Raw genomic sequence first — 18661 nt, forward strand, 5'->3', positions numbered from 1 at the left:
CTCCAGAGCAGCTCCAGCTCTTTGTGCTTTCTTGTGCTGAGGCACAGAGCAAAGGCTGCTCCGTGTATTGACACTTTTTTCTCCTGTTCAGGAAGGAGTGGGTGAATACAGCAATGAAGCCCACAATTTTCAGTACTTGTCATGGTACATAGATCAAATGTAATCCACTCTGCCAGCATAACTCTACATTCAATAGCTTGGAAAGGAGGAGATTTATTTAACTTGAATAATGAAAGGAGTAAATCACTCATGCTCCCTCATAGCAGTCTTCTGCAACGAACTGAGCTCCTGCAGTAAATATTTTCTCTTTCTTTCCAAATGATAAGACTCTAATGCTATTTTACTTCTTGAAATGCCAGGGAGAATGTCAGCTATGATGAGCTTGTTGAAATTAATGGGACATAATCATAATTGAAGCAGGTATATTACAACTGCAGGAAAAGAAGCTTTCTACCCTTTTAGAAATCTTAATTTATGGGATAGAAATCCTGGTCCATGTGCTTCTCTGACACAAATTAAAGGCAACCCTTGTGAGTATGTTGATAACTTCTAGTGGGCCTCCTGCATATTTATTTTTCTGTAAGATTTTTTTTTTTAAATATATTGAATTGACTTTGGTTGTTTGGTCTGAAGTGGATTTGCCTTCTGAAAGCTTTTTTATCCAATGCTGCTCCATGTTCTGCTTTTCCTCAGGCTCCCCAGGTAAGTCTTATTTCTGCGGTCACGGATGGGAACATTCCTTTGGCTCAGCTTTCAAAGTGGGTGATTTCAGGAGTTAAAGGTGTTTGGGGGTAAAAGAAAAAGTATCACCTGACCAGGTGTTTGCCTGGCCTTTGCAGAATCTTTAAAGGATTTTCTGCCAAGACTTAGGAAAAAATTGTTCCCTGTGAGGGTGGTGAGGCCCTGGCACAGGGTGCCCAGAGAAGCTGTGGCTGCTGCATTGCTGAAAGTGTCCAAATCCAGGCTGGACAAGGCTTGGAGCAAGCTGGGATAGTGGAAGGTGTTCCTGGCCATGGCAGGGGGTGGAATGAGATGGGCTTTAAGGTGCCTTCTAAACTGTTCTGAGATTCAATGACTTTATTCCTGGCTTTTATTTTCACGTGTGCACGTCCACACGGGAGCTGGTCCTCCTTTACAGAGCTAGATGTGGTTCCTAAGTGTTACTTTAAAAAATCCAAATACGCATTTTCAACGGCGCGTGGACGTTGTAAGTGAATCACTCCTGTGTGGGGCAAAGAGAAATGTGCCCGGGGTAGGGCAATGATGTAGATGCTGTGATGTACAGCTGAATGTAGTAATACCCGTTTGAAATTAATGACTCTCATATAAAACCATCTAAATTTTGGTACTTAGTGATATTTTTTTTTTTTTTTAACCAGCACCTGGGGAGACTGCAGTGGGGTGTGAGGGCAGACCGGGCAGCACCAGAGTGGACCCCGCAGGCTGTCCGCAGCGAGGTGTGAGGGATGTGAGGGAAGCCCGGGCTGTCCCCGCCGACGTGTGAGGGAACCCTGGAGCGGGTCGTGTCAGGGTGCAGGGATGTGAGGGGAGCTCGGGCCGGTCCCGCCGGGACCGAGGGGAGCCCAGCCCGGCCATTTTCCCGCCGAGCCCCCGCCTCAGCGCCCCGCGCCCGCCGCGCCAGCGCCGCTGCTGATTGGCCGAGAACTGGCGCCAAGGCGAGCTGCTGATTGGTCCATCCACAGGGCAGCTCTGGCCAATGACAAAACTCTCTGCCGCCCGCCTTTCCTCCGACTGGCTGTGTCGCTCCCTGCGCCCGCCCACTGCCGGGCTGCGGTGCCGGCAGCCGATTGGCTGAGACGCTCCCCGGGCTGGATGTTTAATTGGGCGGTGCTGGGCTGCCCGGCGCCTCACCTGCCGCGCGTCGCCATTGGCCCGCCGCTGCCCGCGCCCCCGCCCATTGGCCGCACCGCCCCTCAAGAGCGTCCCGATTGGCCGTAGCGGCCCGGCCCGGTATCCGGGTAAGATGGCCGCAGTCGGGGAGTGCTCGCTGCCCGCGCCGTGGCGGCCGGTCTCCCTCACTCACGTCGAATATCCCGCAGGTAACGCTCCGTTTCGCCGCCGCCGGGCCTCCCCACCGCGCCTCCGGGCGTGGCGGGCCCTTTCCCGCCGCCCCGCGGCACCGCTGAGGGCCGCGCTGGCGGCTGCCAAATTGTGAGCCATTGAGCATCAGCGCTGAGGCGGCAGGGCGCGCGTGCGCGTTGGGGGCGGCGAGGCGTTCTGCCAGATCGGGAGCCGCGGCGGGAGCGGCGTTGCGCATGCGCGCTGGGGACTCCGGGCTGAGGGGGGGTCCCGGGGAAGGGGACCGGGAATGGGCTTGGGGGCGACGGCTCCGTCCCGGGGATCCCGGAGCCGTCCGGCCCTCCACTGCCACCCTGCCCGCTCCATACCGCCTCCTCGCTGCCTCTGCAGCTCTCTGGCCATGTGTGTGGTGCCCCCGGCTTCGAGGCGAGGGTCCCCCCCACGGTGTGCAGCTCCCCGCTGCGGCTCCAGCAGTGTGCCGGTGTCGGTGTCACCTCCCTGCTCTGTGTGCCGGGGCTCTGGCTTGGTGTGTCACCGTGCCGGCGGACTCTGGGGGCCCTCGTGACCCCCCGGGCAGTGGGGATGTGGCAGGGCGGCCGTGTCCCCGGGGTGGGCTCGGCTGCCCGGGAGAGTTTGGTGGCTGTGCTGTGACTGGGGGTGGCAGAGTGTCCCTGTCCCAGGTGGATCTGGTGGTTTTTCTGGGAGCACTTTGGTCAGCCAGCGCTAAGGGAAATACCCTGAGGACACCAGGCACAGGATGTTTTGTGGCTCAGCTCTTGTTGGGTCCTGGCAGTGTTAAGAAGCAAAAGGTGTCTGATGCAGGATGGGCTGTTCCAGCTGGGATAAGTATGATCCACAAAGTTCCTACACACCAGCAGCCGGACCCAGGTGCAATGAATTCCTGATGTGCCGGTGTGCAAGAGCAGACGGGTCTGTGTTCAACTGGCATGAGTCTAAACTATGTCACATCAGTACCTCTGGTTCCTTGGAGTTCCTGTGGGTGCTCTGTGCTGTGTTTGGATGCTTGCTATAATCAGACACAAAAGAAAAACGAAGTGTCAGAGTTATAGCATTAACCATTTGCTCAAATCTTGTCTAAACGCTATTCTCAGTATTTCCAGTTTTAGTGATCCCCAACTTGCCGTGAAGTGTTGCTGTATGTCCTGTTTTAATAGCTGGGGTTTAGTTCCTGATGAAAGCTCCTCTCAGTAGTGCAATTCCTAAAGCTTTTAAAGTGCTTAGGGATCTTCTGGGTTGAAAGTGCCCATTTAGCTTGGAGACCTGAAATGTGACAACACTGAAAAAATATCTGGCACTGGAGATACATAATTTCTTGGCCCTCCCCTTTACGGCTTTCTGTGATGCTTTGTGTGAAATACTGGCATTTCCTTTTCTGTCTTGCATTTTCTTCCACACTGTAAGCTCCTCTGCCATCTCCCTTCTCAAATATATTAATGTGTCAGTATGGGAGAGATGGGAAATAAGCTTGCCAGTAGTACTGATATATTCATCTTTGTATCTTATCTCCTTATCTGAACCTGACAGTATACACAGAGCGTCCTGTGCTCCATTTGTTGGATTGGTTTGGGAAATGAAGGTGGTGGAAATCGCTGCACAAGGGTTATCTGTCAGATCTTGAACAATGTGACATAACCTGATTATTTTCTCTGCATTGAAAGCTCTTGAACAGGCAAAGGGAGGAGATGATTGTGTGGAGTGGTAAATCACCACCTAGCTTAAGGTTGTGTATGGAGGGGGTGGGCACTGTGTTTATCTTGGATAAAACATGTATTTATGAAAGCCTGTAAAGTGGGGACAAAGGACTAAAACAATAAAACAGCTGGAGGTATAAAAGTTTGTTAATTTAAGTTGGAGAAGCCCTTGAGATCACTGAGTGTAGCTGTTTCCCCAGCACTGTCAAGGTCACCAAAGCATGTCCTCAAGTGCCACATTTACACAGCTCTGAAATCCCTCCAGGCATTGGGAGTCCACCACTGCCCTGGGCAGCTATGCCAGGGCTGGACAACACTTTCTGTGAAGAAACTTTTCCTAATATCCAAGTTAGACCTCTCCTAGTGCAACTTCTGGCTGTTCCCTCTTCTCCTGTGCCTGTTCCCTGGGAGCAGAGCCTGACACCTGTCCCCAGGTTGTTCCCTCCTGTCAGGGAGTTGTGCAGAGCCAGAAGGTCCCCAAGGAGCCTCTTCTTTTTTTTCTACAGGCTGAGCTCCCTCAGCTGCTCCTGGTGCCCCAGAGCCTTCCCCAGCTCTTTTCCCTTCTCTGGACATGCTTCAGCCCCTCAATGTCTTTCTTGTTATGAGGGGCACAAAACTGACCCCAGGATTTGAGGTGGGGCCTTAGCAGCGTCCAGCACAGGGACACTTGGTGTCATTGGTGAACTGTCTGGGAGTGCACTCAATCTCCTTGTCCAGATCATTGATAAAGGTATGAAACAGAACCTGCCTCAGAACTGAGCCCAGCCCCAGCTGGGTTTAGCTCCATTCCCCACCAGTCTGGGCCTGGACAGGTTTTTTACCTGGAAAACAAGGGCATCCATCCAAGCCGTGGGTGTTCTCCAGGAGAATGCTGTGGAAAGCAGTGTCACAGGCTTTACTGAGTCAAGGTAGACAACACTTTGGTCTAAAGTAATGACTTGCAGTAAACGCTAGGTCTGATGCTTTTACCTGAAGCTGGGGAAAGTGCTCTTAACTTTATTCAGAAAGCTGTTTATGTTCAGCCTGGGCACATCTAAAGTCCAGGTCCACATTGCATCTAGATAATGTATATTTATAAAGGAGTGATGTTGGCAGCGTGCTCAGCACAGTGGAGTTAATGTAGCCTTGTGCTGCTGAGAGGGGTTGGAATGAGAAACAGATCCTGCTTTTACCAACATCAATTATTAAGCTGTCTTGGCATGTCATGCACTACTCTGTGGCAAACAGCTTTGGCTCTTGGCTGATCCGGAGGCTGCTGAGCCGCTGTGGCAACTGCCTCTGAAAAATCTCACATCTTTAAAGATTTCCAGTGCAGAACCACAGCTTTCATCTGCCATGGGTGACAATCTTGCTCCCTAGGACTGGGTAAAAAGCTGTCACTGCTGATTTCTGCCTGACAGATGAAGCCTGGATTTGGACTTCAGCTTCTAATTATTGAGGAGAGAGGTGTCTCTAGAAAGGTGCTCCCTGTTCTGATCTAATGTTTCCTTATCCATAGCGATACATCAAATCCACCCTTGGTTGCTTGTGTGGCTGCACAGCTCTCCAGGGCTTTCTGTGATGTCCACTTTGAGCAGAACAAATGATAAACAGCAGATGAATGCTGTGGTAATCAACTGCAGACTGGTCTGAGAATGGAATCTTGGAGACCTGACTGAAATACTATCCATAGGGAATGTTAGGATTAAACATAGGGTGAAAAAAATCAGCCATGGCAGTGCTGCCATGGGTGTGCTAAAGCATGCTGCTGCAGAGGACAGCCTGTAAAAATATCATCCTGATGCTGCTTTCAGAATTTTTTGATCCTGGAGCATTTCATATTACCAGCTCTGCTTTGGTGAGACCAGGAATGATCTGGCATCATGTCAGGTTGCTGGCAGGTGGGCAGGAATAATCCTTCTTCCCTATGTCCTTCCAGTAATGAGCTGGTGATTGCAGCAGGACTGTTAAGTCTCCTTTGATGGATGTATAAAAGTTGTATCTCTAATTGTTCTTTGAATCCATTTCCGCTTTGGATCTCGCAGTATCTTTGGCACTGAGCTTTGTAGCTTAATGTGGTTGTTGTTTCTTTTCTGTTTTTAAGTCCAGTGCTCAGTAATTTCATCAAACACTCTCTCATGTGCAATTGTTTGCTGTCAATTTCTCCATATAATTCATGATTTTATAGAACTGTTGTATCATCTGTTTTCCTTTTCCAGCTGAAAATCTGATTTATTTGATGTTTTCTGAATGGCTGCTGTCGCATACTTATCTTTGTCCCCATTCTATTTGCCTTTTCTCTGTGTACTCTCCCTTTTTAGCTGGTGACACCAGAATTGCATAATAAATTTTTGTAGTGCTGTAACAGTAACTTCTGTTGTGCTCTTAAAAATGTTCTTCTTGCTTTTTTGACTGCTGCAGAGCACTGGACGCTATTCTGAAGGTATTGGCACACATTGAGTCTGAGGGTTTTTTGTTTGATAACAACTGAACTAAATCCTGTCATGTCATGGGTATAATTAGGGTTGTTTTTTCCCGTATGCATTGCTTTGCATGGGGTGACTTTGTGCTGCAGACTTAAAACTCATCTTCAGGGACTTCCTGCCTGTAGGGTGAGTTTCACTGGAGAAACATTGAGTTCCTGGTTTGTTTGGGGTTTTTTTTTATTATTATTGGGAGAAAAGAAAGAAAACTTCCTCTCTTCAGTGCAGCTGGGATTCTTAGAGCACTGGGACTTTCTGGACCTCCTCATACTGGACAAATTCTTCAAGGAGAGAAACCTGGTGTGCCAGACCTTTTTTTCTGCAGGGTGACAGAATGTTCCCATTTTCCCAGTTTCTCCAGGATGTTTCCTACAGCTGAGCAGAGTTGGAGGGACAGATGTGCAGAATCAGTCAGTGGGTGAAGAGGTCCAAAGGTGCTGGTGCTGTGTCTGTGCTTTGGCTCAGCAGTTCTCGTTGCTGTTTGGTATCAGCACATGCAGCTCCTATAGGAATGTTTGTTCTGATAACCCGAGCTCACAAGTCAGGGCTCATTCCACAGCTAAGCAGTATGTCTTGGAAGAAACAGATCCTACTCTTGTTTGGCTGCTTTAAAGCAGGGTTTATGTTTAATCTCCCTGCAGAACTTATGTCTGATTCCTGCCTTTATGCCATCATGTAAAGCCTCCTGCAGGTAATTTTGCTGTCCCACAGCTCCTCTTATGGGGATGTGCACAAGCAGAGGAAACGACTCTCTTATATTATGAATGTTTAGTGATGTAAATGCCCACGACACACATACACTGCATGTTGTCTGTGCAACTTGCACATGTGCTCTGAGCCAAGAACACAGCACCAGTGGCAGTGCCACAAATAAATCCTTCAATAGGAAGTGGTGGTGGCAAAGCTCAGTCTTGTGGTAGGATGTGGTTGGGGGCTGTTGATTCATATTTTTACATCCTATACAGGTTAAATAGATGTGGTGAAGCTCAGCTATTTCCACCGATAGGATGCTGGGTAAAATGTTGAATTGGAGCAGAAGTAGATGCTGAATGAAGGCTGAAAAAATAGCGTGTGTCTGAGCTATGTATAGTGCTGCACGTACTTATCTCTTGGCTGCCCAAAAATGAGGTTGTTGAATCCTTTATTTTTGCTTTCTGAGCTCCAAATAATGTCCAGGAAAAGCTGGACTTTAAAAAAGCAGAATTTAAAACTCAATGGAACCCAATGTATATTAAGTAGATTCTCCTTTTGCATTTTTGCAGGGATCTTGTCTCTGTTGCTGCTGATTGGAGGAACTGCTTTAAAATTCCCAAGTTTAGCAAATTAAAGGAAAATTAATTTTTATTTGAAAAAGGCAGGGGTGCTGCTTGCTAGATCTGACTGGACTTTACACTGTGGCTCTCCTGCACGTCTCCTTTCCCTGGGAATAAGTCTCGGAGTGCGCTGGAGCGTGAGAGGAGACAGGAGTGACAGAAGTAATCACGCTCCAAGGCCCCTGGAGCACTGCGTGCTGAGCAGCGCTGGCCTTTCTCTCAGAGCTCACTTTGCCTCCTCCTGGGGATTTCCAGTCCTTTCAGAGCTGGTTTGGTCACTGGAGCTCTGCCTTGAGCTGCTGATGCAGCAGGGTTTGTGATGGCATTAGTGTGTTCCCGGGGTAGCTCCAGTGCTGCCTTCAGTGCCCAGCTGTTTGTTTGCCTCCTCCACAGAGAAAGTGGCTTTGGAATGTGGCTGTGTTTAATTGCCATTAGCCACGGGGGCATGAAGTATTATTAGTGACACGTGCTCTGTTTTAACTGGACTGCTGAAATATTTGAGGAGCTTTGGTGTTAAGATTGAGAATAGGACTTGGTTCCTGTAGGCACACCTGGGAGTGATGGCTCCTCTCTCAGGTGTGGTTTTTGTCCCTGTGAAGTCTTGAGTGATTTGATTTATTTGGAATGTTATCATGTAACATAACAGAGGATTTGGAGTTCGCTACTGCTGATCCTATTTAAATTAAAAGACTGCTTGCTTAAGTACCTTCCCACCATCTGCACAAGAAATAGAACCCTCTGAGAAGATAAATAATCTGGTTTGGTTTCTACTTGACAAAATTATGGCTTTTAGTGTGGAAGTGCTAAGCCCTTACGTACTGTGGATTAACAGAGTGAATGATCTGAAATGTGATGATCTCTTGATTATGAGCTCTCTTTATTTGGTAATGCTGGAATTGAGACTTTTGGAAAGTATTCCTAAGGCTTTCAGGGTGGTTTAATTGTCTCTTGACAAGGTGGATTCTCTCATGAATTCCCTCATCACTGATAACAGAACTCATTTTGTTGAGAGTTTGTGATTTATGTAAAACCATAAGGGGCTTGATTCTCTATTGCCAGGTAACTGGTACTGCCACTTACATTCCCTTTGTGTTACCATAATCCATTGCTTTGGGAGCATTTAGAATGCACCTGATGCAAGTCAAACCTGCCATATGGAGCAAGAAAAGTTTCAAATTCAGCATCTTCTAATGCTTTTCAGGTTAAAACCAAAGTAGAACCTCACTTCAGTGGAAACTCAGGGTACTTGTCTTCCAAATCTTCCTCCTTTTACCTAACTCCTGCTAATAATCCTTCCTGCTTGTTCCCAAATTTAATCCAGAGTTTGGAATTCCAGAGCCTTCCATGCACTGTACCTGATGTAACCACAACTGTGTGGCAATAACATCAGCACTATGAACTTTGTTGTAAAGGGGCAATAACTTCCCTTTTTATGAGTTCCAGCACTCAGAGGCTGGGGTTAAGGTCCTTTTTGCCAAGTGCTGCTTGGAAATGTGGGTGTGTGGGCTGGGGAGACTCGGTGTCTTGCAGTGGAATTGATCTAGGAGTGAGTCCAATGCTCAGCCTGGCAGAGGCATCCTGTTTGCTTTTGAGAGGAGGGAAGGACAAATTTATATGGGAGCTGATCCTTTTGTGTTCAGTGATGGACTGGAGAGGATCTGGTCTGTGAGAACCAATACACAAAGTACCCATTTCTTCTTCTATTGCTCTCTGGGTTCATACAGTGAGTTTGTGGGGACTTCTGTGTTTAAAGATTCTCTGGCAGACAGTTCTCACTCTTCTAATATGAATTGCTGATCTTGGAGCAAAATTGCTCTGATAATTTTTTGTTTCCTCAGCATTTGTGCTGACATCTTTTCTCCAAATACTTCTGTATGCGTCCCTTTTTGGGGAAGAGAGGCAAGAGAAACAGATCGAAATGCACAGCTGCTCCTTGCTGTTGCTGCCCACTTCTGTGTCTGTTGTAGTTCAGAATAAAGGTTTTGAGGGACCTTATGACCTCTGTGAGGTCTCTGATTCTCCCTGAGGGTTAACTAGACTGTTAATTATTTGAGTTGGAGGCCCAAATCCCCTTCTGTGTGGTACAAGTGGGCTACTGGTTAAAAAGGCAGAGTCTCCTTTATTTCCCTGACATCTCCTGCTATGTTTAGCTATTTATTTCCTTCCCATTTTGCTAATGCTAGTGTTCGTGCAGACACATGGTGAGACAGATTAGGAAGCTGATCCAGCTGAAAACTAACCCATTTTAGTGAGGGAGTGGGAAAGGATTTGCTTGGGGACTGTTTGTTGGCACAGAGAAGAAATAGGAATGAGGGGAAAGGAAAGATGCTGCCTCTTGCAGCAGCCTGCTCTCATGTTGGATTAAAGTGGCTCTAGGCCCACACCCATGATTATTGTTGCAAAAATTGGGTGGCAGTAATCTCTGCTGAATTATTCCAGGCTCCTTTCATCCCTGATTTTGAACCTGCATGGAAGCATTGCTGTCTCCCTGCTTCAGCTCCTCTGTCATTCTGGAACACAGGGACTTACTGCACTGCTGAGTTTGCTCTGTGGTGCAAGGCTCTGACTGACCCATGTTGTGGTGGCAGGCAAATACCTGTGAAGTTCACACTGATTTTATTTTTTCTCTTGTTTGTTTCCCCAGGTGATTTCTCTGGCCAGCTTTTAGCTTATTTGAGTCTTGGTCCAATATTCATAATTGTTGGGTTTGTAACACTCATCATATTCAAGAGAGAGCTTCACACGGTGAGTCCTTCTCTCCCTTCCCAGCCTCTCCTCATGACAAAAGTCTTTTCGTTTCTCACCTGCGGTTCCTGTATTCACACTTCTTTTTCTCTCTATAAGGAGCAAGCTGAGGAAAGCCATCTTCCTGTCAGGGAACAGCAGGAGACACTTAGCACCGTACCAGGTTAAAAGGCTGCTCAGCCTTTTCTGACTTCTCTGTTACTCTGGTGTGTTTTGGACATTATCTGTCCAGAGCCATCGAGGGAAATGTCTGAGGAAGTACAAAATGCTGTTGCAGAGTGGGAACACTCCCAAGATCCAGTAGGATCATAGCACTGGGCAGCATATGTAGGAAATGGTGTGTGTAACTCAGGGGGATGCACTTTCTTTGAACTACTGAGGCAAAAAAGGGGATAAAAATAAAACCTAAAGCTTTCCAAGGGAGTGGATCTGTCTTTAAGGGCTGCTTTTCAAATGTGAGTTGAATATCAGGGGCAGAAGATACTGGTTTCAGTCCAAATTCTTACAATGCTTTCTATCTGCTCTGCCAGGTAGTTGGGAATCAGTGTCATGGATAAACTCCCTCTAGGATGTATAATCCTCTTGTAACATTTGTCCTCAGTAAACAGATAAAACAGGGGCCACTGGAAGGATTTTGACAGCACATTTTGAATGTAGGGCCACAGTGTCATGGGAACCAGTGGCCCAAGGGACCTGGGAGTAGGACTTTTAACTAGGGAAGGCAGCTGTTCAGTTTTGGCAACTCAGAGGTTTTGTGTTGGCCCAAAAGACAGAAGAAACCAGAGTAACTATTGCACAGATTTTTTGAGATTCTCAATACAGGGATTTGTTTGGTGTTGGTAATGAGACAAGTGTTGAGGTTGATTCTCAGTTCTTGGTGTGGGAAGTCACCACTGGGCTGGAAAGAGACACTGGCTGACTTGCAGCAGCCTGATCCGTGGCTCAGGATGTGGAGTGAAAAATTGCTTCATCATGTGGAATGGGAATGAGTGCTAAGGAGGCAGAGTGTCATCACCAGCTGGGAATTTGATCATAGCAGCAGGGCTAATTTAGGGGAGGTGTATGAACTGTGAAGCTGAAGTGTAAAAATAAATGCTACCAGGTCTGGCTTAGCTCAGAATGTGAATTCATCTTAGACAGAAGACAGCAGCTTCAAGATGAAAATATTCACAGAGGGAAAAGCCAGAAAGCGTAAAAAGTCACCTTTGTGTTAAACTATTTACCCAAACAACAGTGTCTGCACTCCCCCTGTTGGTCATCAGGAAAAGCCAGTTCCCAAGAACCTGCCCTATTAAAAAGATCACTTTCTGCACTTGCTGGTGCAAGGTGCTGGCAGAAGTGCCCTCCTGTGTAATTTTTGTCTTTCTGTGTATCTGCTGGTGAAAAGCTGCATGGACACAATGTGTAGCCAAATAGAAAGTGAGCTGAAAATAAATGCTTTTATTCCTCAGGTATAGGATTTGAAAGCCATGGGTTTTAACCCTAGTAGTCAAAAAAGAAAATTAGAAACATAATGTTTGGGGGTTTTGTCAACAGAGAAAGGCTGGTAAGTAGAAGGGTCTCTTAGAGGGGATGACACAGCTGTCTTGCCTTCACAGATCTCTTTCTTGGGAGGGCTGGTGTTCAACGAGGGAGTGAACTGGTTAATAAAAAATGTAATCCGGGAACCTCGGCCATGTGAAGGTAGGGTAATGGACCCTGAGTGTGGTGGTGTCAGGGGAGTTTGGGGTGGAATGCTGATTGGGGGAGCTTAGAGGGTTTTCCCCCTTTGCCTCACGTTGGCTGTGGGTGTTTGGGTGTCAAAAGGCTGACAGAGCAGCCTGAGCAGGGACATGTCCTGTGAACTTTGTGCATGCTCCAGCAGCGTGGTCTGGCTTCATATCTGGAGTGTTCCAGCTGTTGACCATACCTTGACCATACTCTTTTTTTCTTCTCTTCCCAGAAGCCCATTCAACAGTGACCACAAAATATGGGATGCCATCCAGCCACTCCCAATTCATGTGGTTTTTCTCTGTCTATTCCTTTCTGTTCCTTTATTTAAGGTAAAAATTCCAGGTCAGGTTTTGGCTGTTAATATGTTGAAACACCTGAAATGGGGTAGCTCCCTTGCTGGGTGCCACTTCAGTGGGATAAATGGAATTAAATTTGAGAACCTGCACAATTTATTGTGGCTTGCATGGGATTGGAGTGTGTCTGTCTCCATCTGAATGTAGGGCTGGAGTTACCGTGGCTGAAAACTGGGGGATGTGAGTGGGCTTCCTTTTACCTGTCTGGTTAAAAGTCACCCAGTTTTCTTTTTCTAAGCTGTGATGGTGCCCCAGAGTGAGAGAAGAGGTGGGGGATAGGGACAAGAAATGAAGAGCTGCTTTCTCATTTTGTCTCAGTTTCAGTGGGGTTGTCTTCAATCTTTTGGATAATACAAGCTGTCCACTTGCATGACTTTTTAGTTGACTTCCCTTACCAAGTACTGGGTTTACCTCTGCTTTAACAAAATTCTTGCTGTGGGTCTGTGGCTCTCTCTGTGTGGAGGAAGACAAAACTCACAGTTCCTCCTGCCTGTGTGGGTGATGGAGGGACTCTGTCTTGGCTCCCTGTTGAATATGCTCAACACGTGCCTCTCACATCAGTGTGAGCATCCTGCCTTCCATCACAGCAATCCCTGCTCACAGTTGGAGAGAAAACACGTGTGGCTTCTTGGCTGCTCTTTAACTGCTGCCAGTGGGACAGATTACTGCTGGGATGGGATTGAGCTGCCCATGACCCCAGTGGAGTCAAGCTTTCCTAGGGTTTCAGAGGGAGGGAGGTCAGGACTGCTCAGCTCCCTGCCCTGTGCTAATGGCTCTCCATCTCTTTCAGAATGCACCAAACAAACAATGCGAGGTTTCTGGATTTACTATGGCGACATGTGCTGTCCATCTGCCTCGTCACAGTGGCTTTGCTAGTCTCATATAGTAGGTATGGAGCAACTGTTTGTCTTCTGCTCTCATGCAGCCTTGTGGCCTGTCCCAGCCAGCAGCCCTGGCATTCCTTAGTCTGCCTTTCCCACCTAATTCTCCACTGCGCTGCACGAGTCAGAGCTTTGTAGAAGTGTTGCCACGAGACTAAATAAACAAAGGTGATATGTGTGTGGTGCTTCACAGAAGCATTTACAAAACCCCAGATCAGCTGAGCTTGTGCCAGTTCCCCATGGGCTCTAGTGCCATGCTCCATCCAGCCTTGCTGCCTCGCCCTCTTCCCAGCACTAAGTGTGGAAGCATTGCCCCATGCTTTGGCACACCAGTATCTGCAGCATGTGGATTGCTACAGTTGATCAATCCCACTGTTTTGCTTGAGCATTAGTTAATCAAAACATTTTTAGCTGCTGGCTTGCAAGATTTAGTTATATTAAGATGGATAAAGAAAATGGAATTGTGATTGTGATTTTTTTTTTCCTTTAGTAGATTAAATGTAAAGTGAGTTCCAGTGACTGGAAAAACAGACAAATTCAAGCTAGAAATAGGGTCACATTTTCCACAGGAAAGTAATTACTTGTTGGCACAGCTGACTGTACACTTCAGCTGATTACTTATTACTAACTATTTTAAAATCTTGGCAGGATGGATTTGTCAAAGGTATATGGTCTAATTAAAACAAAATTAGAGGAAGTCAAGTGGCGTATGTTAGACAGAAGGTCAGATAAGATGATCATAATGATATGTGGGTGAAAAGAATTTTGAATGTAGCTTGTGCACACATAACAGGCCAAGAGTGCAGCTCTGAGTGGCTGCAGTCACAGTGAACACGTTGGTCATGCAGCCTCTGAGCCTGTCACATTGGAGAGCAGCAAAATCACAAAAAAAAAGGTGTCCGTGTTCTTAAAAGCCTTTAAGCCCAGCTTTGGTGGCCTGGAGGTACCTTCTTCACCTTTGGAAAAAGTCTCTTTTGGGAGCTAACACTATTAGTTCTTCAGCTGATCCAAAGATGAATGAAGAAGAATGTGGAGGGTTATTGAGTTAAGCTCAAACTTAGAAGTGCTCCAAGCTGAAACTGCAGGGAAACAGCAGCAAAAAAATTTCCCCAGTTTTTCCCGCCACTACTTATGGCAGCTTTTTACTGAAAAAAAAGACACCCACTTTTAACATCTGGAGGGTAACTTGCACCCACATCTGTGGGTCCAATTACATCTCAGCTCCTGAGTCTTGGCTCCTTTTGTTTTAAAGCCTGTCTGGTGACTCTTGTCTTCCACTGCAGGGTTTATTTGCTTTACCACACCTGGAGCCAAGTCCTATATGGAGGTGTGGCAGGAAGCATCATGGCCATAGCCTGGTTTGCCTTCACACAGGAGATCCTAACACCCCTCTTCCCGAGAATAGCTGCGTGGTAAGTCTCTTTATTCTGTGGAGGTTTGTTACGGATGTTAGAAATGAGAATTCCTGGGCTCTGTCCCAGTTTTGCATACTGGCTGTTGTGTAACCTACTTTGTTCCTCCATGTTTTCTTGTGCATGCATATATAGAAAGGCTCATGTGTCCTTGATAAGGGTGGGGAAGAGGGAATTCAATCAACTGCTACATTTTTTAAAGCTCTACTAAAGCGGAGGTGTGGCAGTGTGCTGGAGAAGCTTTTGCAGGATGAGCAGGAGACCTTTCTTAATGTCAAATGATCTAGTCAAGTTGCAGAGCTATTTACATGTAAACATAGTCTGGAAATAATTGTATAAGGAAAGAAAGCAAAGTTTTTGATTAAATGTAACGAATCCTTTATACAGCTGGAAGTGATAGAATAGTACTGTTAACTAGAGCAGGTTTTGTGCTTTTTTTAAAAAATCAGAATTGCAGTGGAGAAAGTCTAATTGTTCCTTCTTTTTGTCCACATTGTTCTTTTTCAGGCCAATTTCAGAATTCTTTTTAATTCGAGATACCAGCCTCATTCCTAACATCCTGTGGTTTGAATACACAGTCACAAGAGCAGAAGCAAGGTAAGTGTTGGGAGTGGAGGAGCTCTTGCTGCTCTGACCTTTCAGATGCAGTTATTAATAAATTTTCTGATATGTAGCTGATAATTTTTGGCTGTTGTGGGTAGAATAGCTTGAAGTAAGGAAATACCAAGTTGTAGGTTAATGACTGCATCTGAAAGGTGAGTGTGGAGAGGGTGTGATTCAAGAATTTAATCTCATTTAAGTAGCATTTCAGCTCCATGGCTCATGGTTTTTGCAAGCAGTTGCTCATAATCTTGCATGCACACGTGAGCTCGTGTACACTGAAGATGGGGTGGATGTTCTGGCAGTGTGGAGAGTGGGAAGGGCTGATCTGCCTGGCGGGTGTGGCGGGGGCACTTTAGTTTTGCACAGAGCTAAGCAAAATCCTCCTGTATTTCCCTGTGGTTTGTTGCAGCCCCCTGGGGTGGGATTGGGGTGCCCTGTGTCACCTGTGGCTGTGTTTCCTTGCAGGAACAGACAGCGCAAGCTGGGTACGAAGCTCCAGTGACCGGGAACGTGGGACCAGGGCGCGTTTTAACGGAGACAGCAAGAGCAGAGACCTGGGAGCAGCAAGGAGCCTTTTAACAGACGGACCAAAGGAACAGGCAGGGACCACACCCAAAACCTGAAAGCCTTTGCTCTGCTTTAGCAGCTAAGCTGGATGCTCCCTGATGCATGTGGGACCGTGCAGGAGTAGAAACTCATTTTGAACACAGATGCACATGGTTGGATGCACCATCGTGTCTACGTCAGGGGAGGGGGGAGAAAATGCCTGGTGTCGTGTTCGGGGGAGGGAAAACCAAAAATGAATCTTTTCTGTGACTTTTTTTTTCAGCATGAAATATACACACTATTTATTTATTTTTTTAAATGAAACTATTGTTTATGGGGTGGGTGAGGCGTTGATTGTGTGTTTTTATTTTTTTTCTTCCTTTTTTTATTGTTTGGGTGGTTTTTTTTTTTGGAAGAAGATGACAAAACTAATCTCAAGTTGGTCATGTTTAATTAGGGTTTTTAATTCTTACATGCTTCTTAGGAGGGATGGGACCTAGGAAGGGTGACAGAAGGGAGAGGAAGACTTTCCTTTCTGCAGTCAGTTTGGGAGATCAAAATCAATTCCAACTGTACTTTGTACAGAAAAAAAAGACAGACTATAAAGATCTGATTTTTTTAACACTAGTGACAGTTCTGCAGGGAAGCCTGCACGGATACCAATTAAGGGGAGTGTGTGTGTAAAACAAAGGAAAACCACAAATATACTGACTCTTTATTTTTTTTTCCACTGCTGCTCCTGTTGTGTAATTAGCAAGAGTGTCCTTTTCAGAATCTCTTCTAGGTGGCAAGATAATCATACATATCTCACATTTATTCCATTTCTTCCTTTATACTTTTATTATCTCAGGGTTGCTGTGATCTGTACAGCTTTTGTTGTACTGAGTGTGCCGAGGGCACTGGGAAGCCTGCTGGTTATAAGCAGTGCTGTGCTCCAGTAAGAGTCAGCCCAAAGCCTTACAAAATTCAGTTGCTGGTCTCTGTCTTAAGCACTGGATTTTTTTTTTCTGTTTAAGCTTAAAGGAGGGGTTTTTAAGACTGAACACAGTGACAACCACAAAATGAACAAGGCAAATGACTAATAACTAGCTCAGCTGCTCTCTGAATTATTCCTTGAAGAGTCCTGTTAGACTCCATCCATGAACTCCCAAGCAGGGAACTTGTCCCAGCAGCGGCTCCTGCCAGTTACCACAGTAGCTTGGTGGGGGTTCTGCAGCTGTAACCTTGAATGCTGAACTCCTACAAGCAAGTTTTGCTTTCCATCCTTCTTCCATTCTGACTCTCCGTGCGGCCAGTGGCGCTCTGGATGCTGTGTCTCTGTGGGAGTGTGCCTGCCATCTATGTGTGCTGGTGATGCCTATGACCTCTGTGACCCATGAGTTGACCTGGCAAGGGCTATACTCAAAGTGCTTCAGGGCTGTGCATGGACACTTTCTGTATTTCTAGTATATAATGCAGCAGTTCAAGTGTAACTTACAGAGAAGTATTTATTCAAAGCACAATTGACTTGAACTTTCACAGATAAAGGACAGCTTCTGAACTGGCTCAAAGGTCATCGGTGTGCCTTCGATGCAGTCATGAGCAGAGGTAAAATGACTGTCACATCTCAGTCTTGCTGCCTGTTTTACTCTCTCCACTTTAATCAGACTCCTGCATTATAAAGCTGCTTGAAGTGAGATTTTTTTTTCCTGTTCATCCTGGTTATTTTATTTTTTTTTTAAGTTTTCATCTGTGCCTGTTGCTATAGGAGTTTGTGTGTTTGTGTGGAGTGGGAGCTGCTGTTGGACAACCAGAGTGTTAACTGTAGAAAGTGATCCTGATCCAGGAGATCAGGAACGAAGGCTGTTTAAATTTCTGTGTTTAAATAGCTATGGGTAGTAAATTAACTGTTTTCAGTTGGTACAGCAAGTATATATAAATATTTTTAAAGAACTGTTTAGTACTTGCACAACATAAGCAATCCTGTAGCATCTGAAGGACCCGAGCACTGGATCTGCTTTGAAGGTGCATCATAATAAAGAGGCATCTTGCAGCTTTCACAAGGACATTTGATCTGCCTTAGACCAGCTCTGTTGGGATGAGACAGGATATCAGACAGGTCCTGTGACATGGTGGTACCTTATGTTTCAGTTTGAAAACTGGTACTTATGTCTTGCAAAACCATTCGTTTTCTCTTTGTATCTCTTGCAAGTGAACTTATGAAGCCAGAACAGAGATCACACCCCTCTTCCCCAAGGTGCTGAAGGAGTGGATTGTTTCAGGAGTGGCTTAGCACTTCCCCAACTTCTTGAGCTGTTATGACAGACTGCTGGAAAAAATAAATATGGAAACACCTACTGAGCATAGGGAAGAGGGTTCATCTCCTCATGGGGAGCAGTGCAGTGTAAAAAGCTGTTCCACTTCACGTTGCCTTCAAACCCAAGCTTCCTACAGTAATTCTTAGGAGTGAGGGAGAGGAAGAAGAGCTCTTGTAAGACACTGTAATAAACTCTCCTCTGTTCTCTGTGAGTTGTTTGTAATCTGCATCTTCTGCCTACTTTTGCTGTACCTTTTCAGAAATCTTTGCAATACTTGATATAGAGTAGAAATTCCTTAGTGATTCCATGGATTTTCTGAACTAAATGGTGCTGTGCAGGGAAAAGATTTGAGCTCTGCCTTATTATCCTACACTTGTATGAAGTCTCCTGCCGCTAGTTTTCTGAAATGGAATATTTTCTTTGGAATATGTGGCTTTGCAAGCAGATGCTTCGTCTTCCTCCCCTGTACTCAAGGGGGCTGGATGGAGATATGACAATAAAAGGAAGGTGACAGAATGCTGTGGTTCACTGTTCTTGCTGTCCCCACACAAACATTGTCCCATCAAGGACAGTTACGTAACTTC

At 46.1% G+C, this 18661-nt stretch overlaps 1 protein-coding gene across 1 annotated transcript; it reads left to right on the plus strand.

Annotated features, from left to right (window-relative positions):
- The first annotated feature begins 1899 nt into the window (after nt 1-1899).
- DOLPP1 (dolichyldiphosphatase 1) lies at nt 1900-18593 on the plus strand. The gene is made up of 8 exons (XM_066332757.1): nt 1900-2060; nt 10172-10272; nt 11871-11955; nt 12215-12314; nt 13129-13227; nt 14503-14631; nt 15139-15228; nt 15700-18593. Exons 1-8 carry the CDS (start codon nt 1985-1987, stop codon nt 15734-15736), a joined length of 717 nt encoding a protein of 238 aa, XP_066188854.1. The 5' UTR covers nt 1900-1984; the 3' UTR covers nt 15737-18593.
- The last annotated feature ends 68 nt before the right edge of the window (nt 18594-18661 follow it).

This window comes from Sylvia atricapilla, chromosome 19 (genome assembly GCF_009819655.1).
Source record: "Sylvia atricapilla isolate bSylAtr1 chromosome 19, bSylAtr1.pri, whole genome shotgun sequence".
NCBI lineage: Eukaryota > Metazoa > Chordata > Aves > Passeriformes > Sylviidae > Sylvia > Sylvia atricapilla.

Excerpts from the sequence above, each read along its gene's own strand:
- DOLPP1 (XM_066332757.1), top strand. The coding sequence starts at position 1,985 with ATGGCCGCAGTCGGGGAGTGCTCGCTGCCCGCGCCGTGGCGGCCGGTC. Across the intron at positions 2,061-10,171 it reads TCACGTCGAATATCCCGCAG|GTGATTTCTCTGGCCAGCTT; the intron begins GTAACGCTCCGT and ends TTGTTTCCCCAG. Across the intron at positions 15,229-15,699 it reads GTCACAAGAGCAGAAGCAAG|GAACAGACAGCGCAAGCTGG; the intron begins GTAAGTGTTGGG and ends GTTTCCTTGCAG.